Here is a 19,744-nt window from a genome sequence, read left to right as displayed (position 1 = left end):
TTTTGTGCCAAGTTGACATTTTATCCTGTATTCTTCCATGTGTATTCATGTGTGCATGAAGATTTTGCACTGGAATTACTCCCACAACCCCCAAATAAACTGTTGCAGGACGCAGGAAGCAAGCCAAGCATACTTTTATGCACCCGAGACATAAATAGCAAAACTCACTTGGAGCCATCCAGATGAACGCTAATAATCCTGAACTTGCTTACTGTGAAGCTATGTGCATGGAACACTGGTTCGTGACCTGTGTGTTTAACCAGCACATCACTAACTCTGGTTTATTTTGCCCGTCTGAGAAAGGATATAAATCTGGTGCCATGCACTTTGCACTTACAGCTTTTCAGAAGTACTGCATTATTTTAGAGAGAAAGATGCCGGCCTGCTTTTTGTTCCTACAATTGAAAAACAACACACAACCTACTTATGCAGTTATTATTTCAAACTCTTTCTGCTCGGTATAGTCACTTGTGTGGGGTGTATGTGCTGACGTATTATAATCTGAGTGTAGGGATAAATTTATGGGTAGAAAGCCAGCTGAATATTGTCTGTTAATGCAGTGAAGAGCCTTTCTGCAAATGAAGCATGCTTGAATGTCTGTAATTACCATGGATACATGCACATGTCCTACACCATGTGCTATGAACCTGTTTTTCCTAGGCTTGATAAAACACATTCTGGCAAGCTACAGATGCCCCACAGCACATCTACACCAAAGCATTCAACACATATTCTGGTCTGACCTGTCTTCTTGCATTTCACAAATGCTGAAGTGGAATGGCCTGCTGTGAATATTTTTATATTTCCAGAAGGAATGCCTTGGAAGATAATGTTTTCCAGGTGATATACTTTTAATTCTCTTTTATGCGTTGCATCATCAGGGCATTACTATCTTTTACCCCTCAGTAAAAAGGAAATGAGTTGTGTCTGATCGATCTAAAAAGGCAGAACGATGGCCAGAGAGATGTGTTTCTCTCTCAGTGATTCATACATATTTCCAGGGAAGAAGTGTCAAAGCTCTGTGGAATTTGCTTTTAAGCACTGCTGCTTCTAATGCATTAAAGAACATTACACCATATATTTTTATGAGGGGAAAAACAACAACAACCCAGATATCATTTCACCTGTTTTTCCAATTCAACATTTAACCCATTTGAACTTTTTGCACTGGGGATTTAATAACAGGAGGAAGCATGGTGCTTAATGAAAAAGAATGAATTTTGAATTTCTCACTTAGTACATCACAAACACAGCAGGAATACACCATGGCATGGAGATCCACTCTGGTTTGCATATCACATTTGCAACTCATTAATATAATTTGCATATAATGATGGACGTGTGGTGCTGTATCTGAAATAGGAATCCACAAATCTGAAAAACTTCAGCCAACCCTTCAAAACCCTGGATACACAAATTTAAAAATTATGTGAGATGGGAAAATAATAATGTCTGGGAGCTTAATTTTACTTCTCTGCTTATTTGTTTCTCTGGACTTGGAAGGAATCAACAGGGCAGGAAGTCTAACTGCTGCCCTAGGCTCAGCTGGGGGACCAACCAGAGGCAGAGCAAGGGAAGAAGGGGGCATGAGAAGACGGCAGCTTTTAGAACATCAGAAAAAGGTCCTGGAAAAATATGGAATGTGTGGGTGTGTGGCAGCTGGAGTATCATGGATGTGCAATGCCTGAAGGGGATAAATATTCTTTGGCATGATATATTCCACAGTAGTTTGCATACCACTGAAACTATAGCATCTGGAAACCATTGTATTTCAAAATACTTTTCTTCAAGACTTGATTATTTGGAATACACTCTACTTGGGGCTATCCTTGGACTTTGTCCAGAAGCTCCAGCTGGTGAAAAATGTTTTGGTGAGGCTTTCAGTGGGGGCAGACCATGTCCAGCACATCATAGTGGCACTTAAAACCATGCACGGGCTGCCCACATGGTTGCAGGTCAAAGCCTGGGTAGATTAAAATACCTTTGCGTTTTACTCCACATACATATTTTTTTTCAAATATGCACTGGACTTCAGATACTGGGTGTCACTAATTCTACAAATTATCAGCAGTATGTTTTAAGCTAATATACCCTGTTGAGGAACAGTTGCTTCTGAACTACCACTTCTATGTCACAATTTTGTGCTAACCAGTTTTCATTGCACCCAAACTGTAAGACAATGCTTCTTATGTAGCTTTCCTCAGTCTGCTAAAGAACAAACAGGTTCTGGATTCCTAGACATTTCTAATGTAAATGGTAAAGGTAAAGGGACCCCTGACCATTAGGTCCATTAGGTCCAGACTCTGGGGTTGCGGCGCTCATCTCGCTTTATTGGCCGAGGGAGCCGGCGTACAGCAGGACTAAGCCGCTTCTGGCGAACCAGAGCAGTGCATGGAAACTCCATTTACCTTCCTGCCAGAGTGGTTCCTATTTATCATCTACTTGCACTTTGATGTGCTTTCGAACTGCTAGGTTGGCAGGAGCTGGGACCGAGCAACGGGAGCTCACCCCGTTGTGGGGATTCAAACCGCCGACCTTCTGATTGACAAGTCCTAGGCTCTCTGGTTTAACCCACAGCGCCACCTGCATCCCTCGCCTGTAAATGGTACTTATCCTGAATGAGATCATTCCAATAGTTTTCAATTCAGTAACTACCATATAAAACATTTAATTAACTTTCCTACAGTGCCAATAAGTTGCTAGCACGAGCTCTTTCTTTTTGTTAGCTGGAAGAAGGGGAACTTAAATCTTGTTCTCATCTCTAGTATCTATTTTTATCATGCAATCTTCTCCAGTGGCTCCACTAATATTAATACATTGTACGCAACATTTTATATGCAGCATTTACTGTCACTGCTAGTGGTGAGCTCCACTCCTGAGAAACCATTGGGGAATTTCTCCTCCCCCTAGAGAAATGTGATGAAGTGGGTCTCCCCAATCCTCTGTTCACAAATCGGTCATAAGTGCACAGTTTTACAATTTATTGGGGGAGGGACAAACACCAGTTTAGGAGCCTGAACTGCCCACCCAGCAAACTTTACACACATACACACAAACACACATTCCTACCTCTCCAAGTTGGGCAGCAGCAGAGCAAAAAAAAAAAAAGGGGGGGGGACCAAACATAGCACTGAGGTGGATGGAGCCCAGAACCCTGATGGGAATGCACAGTTCTGCTTCACAATCATCAGACTGATGAGGGGAGAGAAGGTGATTTGATGAGGGGAATGATGATAATTCCCCCCCCCCTTAGTTGATCATCTGAGGAGTGGGGTTCTGGGGTGTCCTGTGTGTGTGCATGTGGACCCTATGGGGGTTCATCAAGTTAAGACCCACCCCCTAGATATAGAGGACAGTGTTTTTGCCAATTGCACATTTATTTATTTATATTTTATTTAAGAGATATATACCCATCTTTCATAAAAAAGGGAGGGGGAGAAGAAGTCACTCTGTAGATGCTGCTTTTATAGGTGCTGGATAGGACCAGTTTTGTCATCCCACTTGCTGTGATGTTATTCTTAGGAGGCAATGCTAGCGCGAAGCCACAATATTAATTCTGTAGAGTGAATAAATCCATGTGACACAAACCAGGCACTGGAGGACTCCTATCTATGTAATGGAGGAAGAGAATGCAGTTCCAAGTTCAGATGGTGAATTCAGCCTCCAAGCAAATTATTACCATTAACTAACTACTGTTACTTCCACCGCCTTGAAAGTCCTGGTGATGTGCTTGCTGGCATAAATGGTTTTGGGTTTCGCCCCCAGCAGACCAGACTACATATTTTCCAAATCCAATGGATTGGATTTGGACACTCACACTTGAAACTGAGTAGAAGTCCTCCTTTGATATTCCAATGCACCAGAAAGAGCATTTGTATATTTTGTTTATCTTACGAATCATTGTTACCACTGGGAAAAGCAGTGCAAACTGGGGAAGAAGAAATGGATGACTTCTAAGAACCCTGGGATATTTTCTTCACAGGTGGCAGGGTGTCCTCAGCACAGAAGTGGGGTGTCTTGAGAAGCCCCTGCAGTGGTGTGACTAGGAGGTAACATTCACTATGCAGCTCCAAGTCAGAGTGGAGTTACCCATAGAACAAAGATGGGACACATGAGGATCTTCAGACCAAAAATGTCTGGAGGTCCACCATGATAGAAACATAGGGAGTTACCTTGTATATGTACACAGTCCTATAAATTGTTCTACTTAGCTCAGTATTATCAGCACTGACCGACAGTGGCTCTCTGGGACTACAGGCACTGTCACCATGCTGCTATTCTGCCCCACCCTCATCCCTGTCATAGTGCTTATAGACAGGCAGCCTTTCTTGCAGCAGCTCATAGCAAGTCCGTAGCTTAGTGACAATAATCTTCTTTGTATGCAGAAGGTCCCAGGTTCAATTCTCAGCATCTCCTGGTAGGTCTGGGAATGTCCTTTGCCTAAAATCCTGTACTGCTACTGCAAGATCAGTGCAGATAGTATTGAGGTAGACAGGCCAGTGGTCTGACTAAGTATAGGCCAGCTTCATGTTACAGCAGTGTGCTGGGAGTTCAGACATTAACAAGTTAAGTTGAATACCCCATGCAGATTCTTAATAAAATGTGTCCAAGTTAATTCCAATTATTGTATGTTGTCTTCACTCAGCAACGAGGGCAATGGGTCATTGAATTAGTAATGTATAGGGAAAAGCAGTTGAAATAATTAAATACAGTGACGTTTGTTAAGGGAAAACACAGTAATTCCAAATTAATGGGGAATAATTGTGAAAATTGCCGCCTGGAAATAGATCCAGGAGACAGTAATTCAAAGTGGGAGCTCTTAATTCCTGGCAAATGTGATAATGTTGGTGGAGACCACACTCAGTAATCATATATTATTTCTGCTTCTCTAACCCTTCCAAAAAGCAATATAGGAAACTGACAGAGTAAATGAGGGTATTTAAATGATGCTGAAAAGCATGAAGGCTGCAATCCTGTACACATTTACCTGGGCATAAGCCAAACTGAAAACAATGAGACTTCCTTCCAAGTAGACATGTACACCACATTTAACACCACAGGCTTAGGTTTCACAAGCAGAACCTATAAAAACTCAAAACCCATAAAAATGAAAATGTCAGCATCTTTTTTTATCCAAAAACGAATATTTCACAAGGAATTTAATCATCCGCCACCCCGAAGAAATCAATTTCATAAGAATAATATAATAAAATCTCAAAGTGCTAAAAACAACCCGCCTCTCACTCTATGTGAAAGGAAAAATGAAAGTCCTGTATGTGCAGGTTTAATTGTTTTGTTTCAAAAACAGACATTTCTCCACCACCACCAACTTGGTTAAAGGTAAAGGTACCCCTGCCCATACGGGCCAGTCTTGACAGACTCTAGGGTTGTGCGCTCATCTCACTCTAGAGGCCGGGAGCCAGCGCTGTCCGCAGACACTTCTGGGTCACGTAGCCAGCGTGATGAAGCTGCTCTGGCGAACCGGCACCAGAACAGCACACGGAAACGCTGTTTACCTTCCTGCTATAAAGCGGTGCCTATTTATCTACTTGCACTTAGGGGTGCTTTCAAACTGCTAGGTGGGCAGGAGCTGGGACCAAACGACGGGAGCTCACCCTGCCGTGGGGATTCGAACCGCCGACCATGCAATCGGCAAGTCCTAGGCGCTGAGGTTTTACCCACAGCGCCACCCGCGTCCCAACTTGGTTACTTCTCTTTTAGATACTACTGCTTAGTGAACTGATCAATAAGAGATCCAGTGTGATACAGAGGTAGACCAGGGTCCCCATCCCCACATCTTCACCAAGAATCTCACTTGGTGACCTTGGGCCAGTCACTCACTCTCAGCCTAACCCACCTCACAAGGTTGTTGTAAGGATAAAATGGGAAGGGAGAGAACTATGTATACCGCCTTGAGCTCCTTAGAGATCTAAATGCACTCAGTCAATCAATCAATCAATCAATCAATCTGTCACCAGAATACTGTCAGTGTCTGCGTAAGTTCAGAAGCAGGTTGTGGTGTTTCCACATAAATGATGTCACTACAGAAAAGGCTCGCCAATCATACCTCCATTAACTTTGGCACCACCAGAAGGGCCTCACCTGATGCCTGGACTGTTTGACCTTGAACAGACTTCAATTTTTGTGCTCTTTGTCTATCTTTCCCCAGAAAATATTTCCCCATTGTCATTTCATTTGTGTTAGCCTTTGTGATTTCAACTGTCTCAATGACCTGTGGACAAAAAGCATCCCCGTATATTACCTATCAGCCATTTCGCAGGACATTTCTTCTTCTTTTTATTGTAGAAAATGGGCTTAACATCTACTATTTGCTGACATGGGTGTTTTGGGCCATTATATTTCATGTGCAGAAACCAACACTTTATCAACAATAAGCACCACTGGAAAGAGATGGAGTGAGTCAAAGAGTGCATCTCCGATCATGTCCCAATCTCCTAAGATTGCTATAGCCGCAGCCTAAGGTCATCAATCTGCAAAGAGTAAACTATGCTGAGACTCTGGAAATAAACAATACATTCTGTGGCTCCTGAGACATGTGAAGCTCATTTTCAGAGGGGGAAATACAGCCAGACTTTGTACCTGGAAATTGTATAAAACAGCAGTTGTGTGGCAACCTCTCCATTTTTTTCTTGAAAAGAATAACATCTGAAATGACCTTCCAATGATACAAGGTAAACTGCAGCAGATTGGCCTACCATTAAGAGACCTCAAGCCTCCACTTAGCCTTGCTTCACGTTACAAGTAAAACAAAAGGTGTGGTTCTACTCCGCTCCCCACATGATGGCAGGGATGGGCTTAGAATGAAGCATACATCCTTCTCTGACAGCCTCTCACAGCTGAAAGAAGCATCATTGATGGAGGGAGGCTGCCCAAAATGGAGCTGAATTGGCCATAAACCACTGAATCCTCTGCTACTCCTGCTTTCAGAGAGAGACCTGATATGGGTCCCTCAAAAAAACAAAAAAAACCTGCCCTATGTTCCGCCCTGACGCAAGGAGCTGGGGACTTAGGATTGCTCTGCCCATAGGTGCCAATACCCTGGGTGCCCAAGCACACAGAAAATTCCCAATGAAGGGGTCGGGCACCCATGGGTTGGGCACCCAGGCACCCATAGTTGTGGAACCAAGTAGGCATTCCTGGCTCTGCCCATCTCATAGAGTAGAGTATATTTTATGCTTTGTACATATAAAGTTCTAGATTCAGTCCCAACAACTCTAATGAAAGTTTTTCAGAACTGACAAAGACCCTAATGAAAGTTTTTCAGAACTGACAAAGACCTTTGCCTGATACTACGGAGAACACTGAGCTAGGTGGACAAATGGCCCAGCCCATTATTAACAGGAGCATGCCTATTTGTGCCTACTCAGAATTAAACTCCATTGAGTTCAATAAGTCTTATTGGTTGGTTGGCATCTGTCTTGAGAGACAATGGAGTGCACCTCTAGGGGTGAAGTCAAACTGCTGCATTAGCAGCACCAAAGTGACCTCCCTGGGTGCAAGACTGGGCAGTGTGTATGGAGGTCCTAGGCTGCCCAGATGACAAGACCCTCTTCTTTGCCCCACTGATGTGGTCCAAAGGAAAGCAGAGTAATGTGTTTGGCACCAGCTTGGCTGCAGGAGTTGTCAGCATACAAGGTGCCACCCAACCATCTTAGGGACTCCACTCTGGATTTGTGTGGGGTTTACTCCTTAGGTTTCCTTCTCCCAAAGATACCCTGAAAAGCATTGGAGGTTTAGGATCAGAGTTTTCCTTCTTCTATAGGTTGCTGAGACCTTTGGAGGAGGGGGGATATGAAAGGAGTAGCTCTCCACCTTCTGTAGCAGTTTCTTTTTTTCCTTCTTTTTAAAGTTGTAATTCAAGGGATTTTTCAAGTGCAGTTTTAATAGATATTTTTAGACTATGCTTTAAAATTGTCAAATTACCTCTTTCTATACCCTGCCCTGGGATTATATGATGTAGGGTGGGCTATAAACATTTATAATAAATACATAAAATAAATATAGGTATTTTGCTTTGAGGATAGTCATATCAATGAAATATGGTCCCCTGAAGTCTGCTCTGTGCAGCACTGTTTCTGCTATCCACTCTGTTCTAAGAGCTATTCCACTGAGGTGCCATAGCACTTGATGATTGATGGGGATCCATTGGTCAAAGTGAGGAAGTCGCATTCTTTTACTCAGTTGCCTTACCGTGCTGCTTTTGAAAGTTGTTAGGACTACTAGGGAACTTTGCATGAAAAGCTAGCCTACCATTGATGAGCTAGTTAGACTTCTGGCTGGATTTGGTGTATGGCAGAGTTCTAAGCCCTCAAAGAGCTTGATCCACTGTCCAGTTAAGCCAAAGAACTTGGATTGAAGTCACTTTGTATAATATAGATGAAAAACGACTTCGAGCAAGCTCTTCCAGTTCTTCTCACCAAAGGGAAGGCTGAAGCTGAAATCCTTTTCAACTTCAAAAGGATAAAGGCTGCATTCCTAAACCGGTTGTGTGCTGGAGGTTTTGAATGTGTTCTTTTTCATTCACAGACAAAAGCTAGTTTTGTGACAGAAGTGTACAAGCAGTCTAAAGGAACGCCAATTGTACATATTATAACAGATATTAATTTGAAAGACACTTATTCCAATTTTATGTTGAGACGGAAATTATCACTCAATAACTATAAACATTCATTTGCTTGCTCCATTACATTGCACTAATGCTGGGCAAATAACCTGCCACGAATAAATGAACTGCTGGATTTTTCCTCTTCATCTATTAGCAAATTAGCCACAAATGATCAACATTTGTCATTATTGAATTATTAGAAATATTTGAGGGGAAGACTTATGAGTTGAACCATATGCACGTCTATTCAAAAACACGTCCTCTTAAATTCAATGAAATTTACTCCTGGGGCTAAGGTGGTGAATCTATTTTCAGATCAAGGGCCAAGCACGGCCCACCCATGAGACAAGGTGAGGAGACCACCTCAGGCAGCAGGATTCACAGCAGCCTCTCAGCGAATAGGAGACAGTGCTATCTCCTCCCACCCCTCGGGGGAAAATGGTGTACGCTGCCCTCTAGGGCCCCTGCCCCTGCCTGACATGATTCAGAGTGGGCCCCATTCCCCATCACAATGGCCTTTGAGTCCCACTTCAACCATAGGGTAAAGTTCATCTGATTCCCCTGCTTGTAATGAAAACAAATCATTATCCCCCCCTTGTTCCCAATGTAGATCTTCACTCACCCCATCTTCCCTGGTGGGGATGGCTAAGTGGGAATTTGAACCTCGGTTTCCCAGGTCCAAGTCTGGTACTCAAACTATTACACCTTGCTGGCTCTCAAATGACTAGCCTATTCTCCATGCTTGAATAGCAGTTCTCCTAGTGGTCAGCAACAGGTGCATTAAACATGGACAAAGATTTATTCCGCAAGCAAAGTGAAGGAGGAGAATTTCCAGCTATCTTATATACTGGCAATAAAACCAGTGACACCATTTTGTATCTGCCACTTATCGAGATGGTCATAAGTATTATGACCAATTTGAAAGGGGCTTTGGCTTTGTTTATTGCAGAGGAGGAACATTTCTCCCAGAACACAGCCACCGATAATACTTGGATAATGGTTGCTATTAAAATCCTGTTTTACTGTCAGCAGAATTTGCTAATGAGGCAAGCTGACAAGTGCATGAAAGTCCATGTGGCAACATCCCTGGCATTAAGAAGCATTTTTGAACATGTAGTGTTGTTTGGCCGTTAAGTTACTGATAGGAAAAATACTTAGTCACTTCCCAGCTGTTCGGTGGCAAGCTACGACATAAAATTTAAACCATTAAATAAGTCTGAAAGCAAGAGAACAGGTGGCAAATGGTTTATATGGCAGATGGTGCCTTTTTAATATTTGTACTGGCTGCTAATTTACAATACAAGAGTCCATAACAACCATGCCGTATTTTACCTTTCTTATTCCAGAAATTGGTGAATTGTAGGAGGGTATATGACAATAAATACCACAATTCTTCTTTGTAACAGGTAGAGTTATCCTTTGGCTAGCCTGATGAAGCACATATAAAAATGTATAACAATGGATTTCTATTCCAGGTGTCCTTTGTTCCCCAAATGCGAATCAAATTCTAAAGCTTGTGTATTTTAGACCCTTAAACTCATCTCAGTTTCACAACACCAACTACCGTACATCGTGCTGAATTTAATGTGGCTTACTCTCAGGTAAGCAGGGCTAGGAATGCAGCTGAAATTTATGTTTAAAAAACTCTGAAAGTTCTATGTAGGTCAATAATAAGCAAATAAATCCCCTTCTTTTTTGCTTTCTAGAAGAGAGCATATTTTATAATAGGCAGATGCACTGCAGAGTTGCCTCTTTCTTATTATAGTAATTATATAGTCAGATCTCTATTAGAAAATCCTGCTTCCATGGCACATTTCACCCCTTTTCCTGGTTTATGAATAGGTAAACAAATGAATAAGTAAAAATTCCAGAGCAGCTAAAAAGAGACACAGAGACAATTGTGACAAACAAGACATGCAACATAAATCCTTCTAAATTAAAATGAGAACAATCATGGCATTGTAAATACCATCTGATATGCAAAATCATCACCTGCTAAATCCACAATGCAAGATAAATAAGGGTAATAATCATTTTATAAAGCGTGGCATCACATGATCTTATGAGCGCGGTACCTATAACATGGGTTTGCTCTTATTTGAAATGTAAAGTAAGGCAGTAATTTGAAAAGATCTGTACTGGCCAAGACCCAACTGCTTTGAGACTTGGATCTAACCACTAAACCTGTTTCTGAAGCATTCTCTGGAGCTCATATCAGCTGCAGCCTGAGCTCACTGCCCCAGTTCCACTTCTGCTCGCTATGGTGGTATTGCTGCCTACCGCTATCATGTTGAATTAAACACCTATCCATTAATATGTGCTACATAACAATTATTATTTATAAAGTACCTGTAACACTGGCTCAGTATTATCTACACCAAGGGAAACCAAAGTGATGTATTCCAGATGTTCATAGACAATTGCAGTGTTCATCTGCCCCCAACCAGAATGGCCAATGGTAAGCTGTAGTCGCATTGGCTATCCCTGGTCTTACTTTCATCAGGCAGCAGCTTTCCAAGATTTAAGAGACACCATAAATTGAACCCAGGTCATTTTGCATGCAGAGCACTGAGCTACACACCATATAGTTATTAAAAAGAGCAGTCCCTGACTACAGACCTACAGCAAGAGCAGGGAAGCTGCTTGTGCTGTTCAGCACAAATGCAGTATTGTGTTGTATCCTTCTTTGGGTGTGGCTTGTTTTGATTCCAAGAGCATTGTAGAGGCCCTTGGGCAGAAAAGTGACCTAGAAATACGGATATAATTAACTAAAATAAAAAGGAAGGAGGAATGGACATTTATAGTCTAGCCTGGAGGTGATAGAGCCAACGGTAGCTCACTATGACTTGTTTGCAAAGCATTTTGAGGATAACATTATTTGCATCTGCTGGGACCTTGACTCCATTGTTACAGAAGATGAAACTCAAGAGGTGTCCAGAGCACTGTCTAGTCCTATTATGTTGAATGAATTTCAGTTAGTAAGGCTTGCGGATGTCAACAAGGTTTTTGGATCTACCAGGGAAACCATGTGTGCTCTGGATCCTTGGCCTTCTTGGTTGATAAAAAGTAGCAGGAAGGGGACAGCTGGCTGGGCCAGGGAGGTGATTAATGCCTAGGGTTGCCATACATCTGGGAAAACCCAAACGTATCCTCTTTTTGGGGGGCAGCATGCCCATCTGGCTGGATTTTTACATTTTAAAGGAAATGTCCAGTTTTGGGGGACTCGGGCGGCTCCGGCTCTGGCTCTCATTTGGGCGGTTGTGCATGCCATGGCTGCTGCCAGCTGAGCTGGGTAAAGAGGTGAGGTGGCAGCAGCCCTGCATGCCTGCATGCCTCTTTCCCTAGCTTGGTCTGACAGTGACTTGGGCTGTCCTATGTTTTGCTCTTTAAGATATGGCAACCCTATTATTTCCTCCTTGTGAGAAGGGGTGGTCCCTGCTGCTTGAAAGAGGCAGTGATAAAACCAATACTCAAGAAACCCTTCCTGGATTCAGAAAATTTAAGTAATTACCTGCCAGTTGCCATTCGCCCCTTCTTGTGCAAGATTCCTGATTTCTAGATCCATTTCAATTGGGGTTTAGGCCCAGTTTTGGCACAGAAACTGCTTTGATCACACTGTATGATGACCTATGTTGGGAGAGAGTCAGGGGAAATGTTAATTTTCCCTGACCTCTCAGCAGCTTTCAGTACCATCAGCCATGGTATCCTTCTACAGCGGCTGTCAGAGTTAGGTGTGGGTGGAACCACTTTGTGGTGGTTCCGGTCATACTTGGATGGCGTTGTACATTTTCAAGAAGTGTATACCTTAGCGAGAAAAATTGTGGAAGGGAGAGAGCCTTATATTTATATTTTGTTTAAGAGGTTTACATAAAATGGTATAAAATATTCATTAAATATAACAATAAAAGCACACTTATGTAATGTTCACCAAATGCATACACATACACACATCAATTCCTTTGAGTTCAGCACTAACTAAAATTTGAAATCTATAGAGCTACACTGCTGTCAAAGTGATGGAGAATTCAAGCTTCCTTGCTAGACAAAAAAGAAAGAAAGAAAGAAAAAGACCTTACAATAAGCTGCCTCTGTATCGATTCACATGCAGCGCCACCTCGGGCCTCCTGCTTGCTTTATTTATTATCTCCGTTAATCACCATGGGAGCATCAACAGATTCTTCCCAAGGGTTTCATGGACAAAGCAATTTGCAAATCACAGATACTACACAAAGCCCTGGAAATGCATGCAAACTTTCCCTTCGACCGATTTCCCTTTCCCCTCTTCCCCCTTCCGAATTAATTGTAGCTTTCCACTTCCAAAACAATTCAGGCTGCTCTCTTGAGATGTTACGGGGGACGGAATGTATGTCCCCAAAACTGGCCTTCTAATTTGCAAACCATAGTTCATAGGAAGCCTGTTCTGCATCTCACTACTGGGAGGAACAGGAGAAAGAACAAACCCTAAGCAGCTAATACTGGATGAAGTTTTTGCATGTGTGATTGATTCTGGGCTGCCCCTAAATGAATTCACACATTACATTATGACAAATACTATTTGTATTGATATTGGCCACAATCCAAAGCATGCCTAAGCCCAGTGATTCCATGTTAAACATGCATAAGCCCGGTTAAGCACATGTAAGCTCAGTGATTCCATGGAGCAGCCGCCTTTGGCTATCATGAAAGGCGAAGACTAACTTTTAATCTATTTCGAGAGGGAAATTTGTTGGAGGTGAAAAACTCTCCTTTTTTACTACATCAGTAATTATATTCTATAAGGGAGAGTTTATGGAAGAAAACTTACTTCTTTGGCTGATTTCTAAAATCTAGCTCTTGTTATTTAAGTGTATCTGAGCATTTTCTTCTGTTCCTTCCCAATTTTGGGAAGCAATTTCTTTTCACTTGCTCTTCCCGTTCTCTGTCAGTGTCCAAAAGGAATTACAACAAAAGTATTGGCCCAGCTCCTAAAGAAACCAGGCCAACTGCATGAGTTGATATATTAATGACCTTCCTGGATCAGGCCAAAGGCCCATCTAATCCAGCATTCTGTTCTCACAGTAGCCAACTAGATCCCTGTAGGAAATCTGCAAGCAGGACCCGAGTGCAACAGCGCCCTCCCTGTACGTGATTCCCAGCCTGTGATTCAGAGACATCCATCAGCTGGAGGTAGAACACAGTCGTCATGGCTAACAGCCAGTGACAGAAATAGACCATCTGCCCATCCACAAAGCCCTTATGTTTGACAATGGATGAGAGCAGCTGAGACACAGGACATTAGGGTGTCTGCTGAAAACAAGCCCCCCAATAGAAAATGGAGATGAAACTCTTGACTTTGATAGCTTATGAAGCTGGATGAGAGGTTAAAATTTGCCGGGAGGGGGTTGAATTCTGTGAAGTTAATAACAATGGGAAAACTTTGGGGAAAGAATACCTTTCTCACTCTCAAGAACTGCGAGTTCTGTGCTTATACAGCTATAAAATGTTCTGATATGGGGCTGGTGCTTCTCTAACACGATATGGTATGGTAGAGAAAAGCTGGAGGGGGATAAAAGCATCCTTTATCTCTTCCTCCCTCTCCCAGTCTGAACAGCACTGCAAACTTCCTCTTTCAGGTTGCCTGAAGACCTCAACACAGACATTCCTCTTGATGGGTGGAGATGGTGTATCATCATCAAGTAATAATCAAAAATTGTTACTAACAACATTATTAGTGGTAGTGGTATCTAATGTTCCCATTCTATTAGAGCAAGAGACTTGCACCAGCAGAACGTAACAAATGCAAACAAATAATATATTACTTATACCCCGTCCATTTGACTGGGTTGGTCCAGCCAATCTGGGCAGCTTCCAACAGAATGGTGTCCCCTGCACACACACACACACACACACACACACACACACCGTTAGCTCTAGAGGGTTGGGGGACTCACTACCTTGTAACACTCCCTCCTCCCCTCGACCCAAAAGCCTTTGCCAGAGGTCTCCGCATAACATTATTATCAACTATTATGACATGCTCCATCTGAGCAAGAGAGAGGCAGGCAGGAAGCCCCTGGTGCCAGTTGTTGACACAGATGTGCATCTGTTTCCATGACATTGATGTTGCAATGCTCACCCAAGCCCAATTAAACTGACTGGATATGCTTTGCGATACAAATGAGATTTCACATCCACATCCAAAAATGATTAATACATGTCTAGCTGCCAACAACTGCAATTGGAATGCTATCATCATCACCACCACCTTGATGTGCAATGGAGTCGTACCATTAACTAACAAGCAAATATATACGTAACAAATATTGTTTTCTTTCAAGGCGCTACAGGAGAGCAAACCCCTAACTGTTTAATATACTCCTGTAACACTATTTCCTCAGAATCTAACCTGCTATGCAAAGACAGGACGGTGGTAGTGTAAAATGAAAGGTTCTTATATTATTCCATTTTGTTTGTTTCTATTATGATTAGATTGCCCTCTCTAAAGTTTATGGATGGCAAATATGAAAAGAGAGCTCATTATCATATTATTCTGCAAACTGGATAATGAAAATACAATAATCTCTGGGGTTCGCAGATGGCACTCTTCTTCCAAAGATTTATTTTGGTAGGAGTTGAGGGCAATAAGTCATGCTTTATAAATGTCGACATACTGATCTTTTTAACTGAAAGGCAGACTGGCTGTAAAATATACTTTACACATGGGATTAGCTCTATATTAGATTATTTGCTTCCTTGATGTTTTCCCAATCATTAAGTTCTGTAGAGAAACAGAAATGTAATTTTGTTCTTGACAGCAGAGTACTACTTTTTGACCAATTGACCATTTTTTTTTACCTTTCGGGAAAGGAACTTTAATTTAACTTCAATATCTTGTCAACCATGCAGTTCAATGGGAAAATATCATGACTAAGGTGTTTTTCAGGAGAAAATGGGTACTCCACATATTTTACTATAAGAAGAGTTTCCTCTGAAGTAGCATTAAGTCACAATTAGACATTTGTTTCAGGGCCAAAATTATGCATACATATTAATTATTACCAGGTATCGCTCTTGCTTAATCCATTTAAACTCAGGATTCCCTCAAATTTCAACCTATTTGCACATACTCCAAAGGTTCTGGTTAATTATTATTATTGTCATTGCTAGTGTTATTAGAATTAATTTATTCATTGCCTTCTAAACTACTGTCTTGAGGCGATTTACACATAAAATAATTAAAAACAGTTAAAAACACAAAAACAACAAATAGCATTTAAAGCAAAACTAAAACCCTAGCAAATGGACACTCATAGTGAAGACCTATTTGCCCCCCTTAGGAAAGTTTGTTGAAACAAATATGTCTTCAGCTGTTTACAGAAAGTGCAGATCATCTTTCAAAGATGCCTGTCGTCTTTCAAAGACAATGCTGTTCCACAGAACAGGGGCAGTCACACTAAAAGCCCTGCTTTGAGTTACTGCAGAATGGACTTCTGAGATCTTTGGAACTCACAGAAGAGACTCTCCCACAGACCATAGTGATATAATGGGTACATAAGGAATAAAACAGCCTCAATATCGGAACTTATATCTTAACACCAACACCTTCAACTTGGGCCGGGTAGCAAATTGGCAGGTGTTATATGCTGGTGGTAGTTTGCCCCCACAAGCAACCTAGCTGCCATGTTCTGTGCCAGCTGCAGCCTCCAGATCAACATGGGCAACCCCACAAAAAAACGCATTGCAATAATACAACCATTAAGTTGTCCATGACTAGATGGCTGTGGTGAATGTGAATGTGAATGCAGTGAGGTTGAGTTGCCTTTCCAACACTGGTGTTGCTCCCCCCACCCTCCCAATCTCTGATCATGTACAGGAGACATATGCATTTTGCGTTTCTATATTGTGATTTTATCCTGTGACCCACCCTGAGACTTGTGGGTATAGGGTGGTATACAAATTTAATAAATAATAATAAGAATAATATTGAAATTCTCTTCACTGCCAGGAAGGCGGTTACAACGGAGGTGACCACCTCACCAAGTAACATATCTTGGTAAATAGTCATATGTACTCACCCTCAGTTTACAATTATTTACTGCCATCGTGCATCCTGGAAACATGAGTTTCAGTTTATTGTTTAATTAGACAGCTATCGTTGTATCCCATGTTTGCTTTGCTATGGAAGATTTATTTACAAGCTTAAGTAATTAGCATTTCCCTCCTGCTCTATGAAACTGTTGTAACCTAATTAGTAACAGAAGGCATACTCACAAGGAACCTTCCCATAATCTATGTTCCTTCCTGTAGCACCAAATAGGAATTGTGGGAAGCAAACTCGGGGACGGACGGACAGGTATATCTTTTTCAGGGCTGCATTGTGGACTTTTTGCAGTTCCAAGAGACATAGTAAGATAGGGTGCCAATCTGGGTCATGAACCAAAGCCATATGGACTGCAGTGATCAGATCTCCTAAATGAGCATTATCAACTAAATAATTGGACACTGGCAGAGTCATATCAAACTCCTGCCAAGGGTCCAATGGCCTTCAATAGTGGTTCCCCAATTATGTTCCCCATGGACCATGTGAAAATTGATGAGAGTCTTGGCAGACTACTTCATTATTATTATTTTGCATGTTGTACTAAGTCTAATGCACTAGGCTAGATGCCATGTGATTTTTATTTGTATTTTGACACACACATCCTAGACCACCTGAACAAAGCTCAGACCACAGTTTGGGGACCCCCAGCCTAGGCCATTAGCTCTTAGTATTACAGGATCTGGCCTTCAGGTAAGTTTTCAATGGGCCACCATGCTCCAGGTAGACAAGAGAGCTGGCTTCAACCCACACCTGTAGTTTTCCATCTCTTACAGAAGATCACCAATAATGCAGTGCGAACCAGAAGACAGGAAGAAACAAGGTGCTTGATGTCAGAGGTGTTTACACAATCCAAGCTGTATCGGTTTTCTTTTTTTATTAAAGTCCTATTGTGCATTCTGCAAGAGAGGATATCTATGAATAATGCAATTTCTTGTGCATGATTGATAATGGTTTTATTGCTTAGGCACTCCTAACATGCCATTTGATATCCTATCTGCCTTATTTTCCTGAGGAAAACAACTGCTGTCGAAACCTGACATGTTTATCATTGCAAAGCCAAGCCAGTTATCTAAATGGAAGAGCTCTTCTGCTGTGATAATCTTCTATCAAGCCTTAGGTAGTTCACATGGAGTACATGCTATAATAGCTGTACATTAAAAATGCATCTAGTATGACAACTGCTTCTCACTGGAATGCTTCTCCATTGATATGGAAGGAGCCTCTTGCATAAAAGGATGGAGGCAGAAATCGTGATAGGATTTGAGGCTGCTGTTTTTCCTGTACTGATTAAAGAACGGCTCATTTGCCCTTGGAAAGTCCTCAGAAGATGTTTACTAGTTAACATGGAATGAGGGTGATAGGCCAAATAAGGATATTTTGTATTGACTGTTGTAAGTAATTCTGAGAGCTTATTTCAAGTAATAAATGCATGAGAGGGAGAGGGAGAGGGGTGGGGGAGAGAGAGAGGGAATGTGTCTGTCATTCAGATTGCAAGGCTGATGTTTTATAGCTTTCATGCAGAGGCTGCCTCTTGTTAAGTCAGACCCTGGTCCATCTAGTCTAGTGTTGTCAACACAGTGTGGCAGCTGCTCTCTGGGGTTTCAAGCAGGTGTTCTGTCCCATCCCTACCTGGAGATGTCAGAGGCTGAACCTGGAACTGTCTACATGCAGAGCAGATTGCTCTGGCCCCTAACTCCATACAAAAGACACAACGTTTGAGTGAAACTTATCATGTGCATTGTCTCATTCATATGCACTGTCCCCATGCTCACCCCAATAGCAATGTTATGTCACACGTCATCAAAACACCACCAACGTTCTAGAAATCACTGAAGGATCATACAGTTCAAGCAACCAATGAGCACAAATGGATATATCAAAACGGATGCCCCCAAAACGAGTTCAAAATGTGGGGCCATTATTGGGAATAGGAGAAATGGGAAGACAAAGCTTGAGCAATTGCACACGAACAATTTTGGCTTCTTAGAAAAAATTCTGTCAGGATCTACTTCAAAGCTGAAATGCTCCAATGTTCTTTACAGTATCCAACTTCCACCACAATTACTTTGGAAACCTAAACCAGGAACTTTACAATGTAGTAGTTCATCTTGGTCTACCAATTTGCAAACCACAGATTATTATTTTTTAATGTTTAACAATGATAAATAAGGGAAATGGATCATACCTGGGAAAGGTGATGTCAAAACTGGTATTTTGATTGGTGACAAAGTTAGCACACGACATGGCTGGATACTTGTCGATGGTCCCTGAGGGGCATCTGCATCTACTGATACCATGGCTGCTGCAAATGCAATGGTCTGGTTACTGCCAGCTTGTTTAAGGCACCCACCTATGAGAAAACCAAGTATGATTTGCATTATATTCATTGAACATTGAAATTTTTTGACATTCACATAAAATCATTCACTCAGCAACCTAATCCTGCAGAAGTCCCAGAGGAGTGAAAGGAAAGATTCTATCAAAGCTGTTCCTTTCTCCATCTCTTTGACATGGTTAAGATATTCCCTTTTTTGTAATCCATGGAAAACCTTTACAACCTAGTATGTATCAGATATGTATCAGATATGGGGTTCAATCACCAGATGCTGAAGAGTGGATAGAGAGTTTGGTTTGAATACAGAAGACTCAGATTGAAATCATTGCTCATCTATGAAACAAGTTGAGCTCCTTGGAAGAAAAGGTGGGAACTGCATGCAACATATTTGCACCTTGCTTTCTACATAATATGAATAAATCTATTATAATAAATGATCTGTTATTTAAAAAAATCTATTAACATATTGATTATCAGAAGACTTTGAGGAAGTTTACAATTAAAATTAACAAAAAACCCCTAAAAACAAATCAGAATAATTCACCATCCAGTAGAACAACTGAACAGCTGACAACAGTGAATTTTTTCAGACATTACATATTTAGGTGTACATCGGAAAATATAAACGAGTAAAGTGATAAAATGCATTTCCAAACACACGTTAGATTCCGGTGGTCCACTTGCCAAGAAGCTATAATGGGGT

At 41.6% G+C, this 19,744-nt stretch overlaps 1 protein-coding gene across 2 annotated transcripts in view; it reads right to left on the bottom strand.

Annotated features, from left to right (window-relative positions):
- Positions 1–19,744, bottom strand: part of TCERG1L (transcription elongation regulator 1 like) — a 162,439-nt gene that overhangs the window by 114,305 nt on the left and 28,390 nt on the right. For both annotated transcript variants that reach the window (XM_083505975.1, XM_083505974.1), the window contains exon 4: positions 18,892–19,056. In XM_083505975.1, the coding sequence (XP_083362101.1) occupies positions 18,892–19,056 (165 nt within the window). The remainder of the gene's footprint in view (positions 1–18,891; positions 19,057–19,744) is intronic.

This window comes from Podarcis liolepis (genome assembly GCF_965112155.1).
Source record: "Podarcis liolepis genome assembly, chromosome: 5".
Classification (NCBI taxonomy): Eukaryota; Metazoa; Chordata; class Lepidosauria; order Squamata; family Lacertidae; genus Podarcis; species Podarcis liolepis.
The sequence above is the reverse complement of the archived record's forward strand: the minus strand, read 5'-3'. Positions and strand labels throughout refer to the sequence as shown.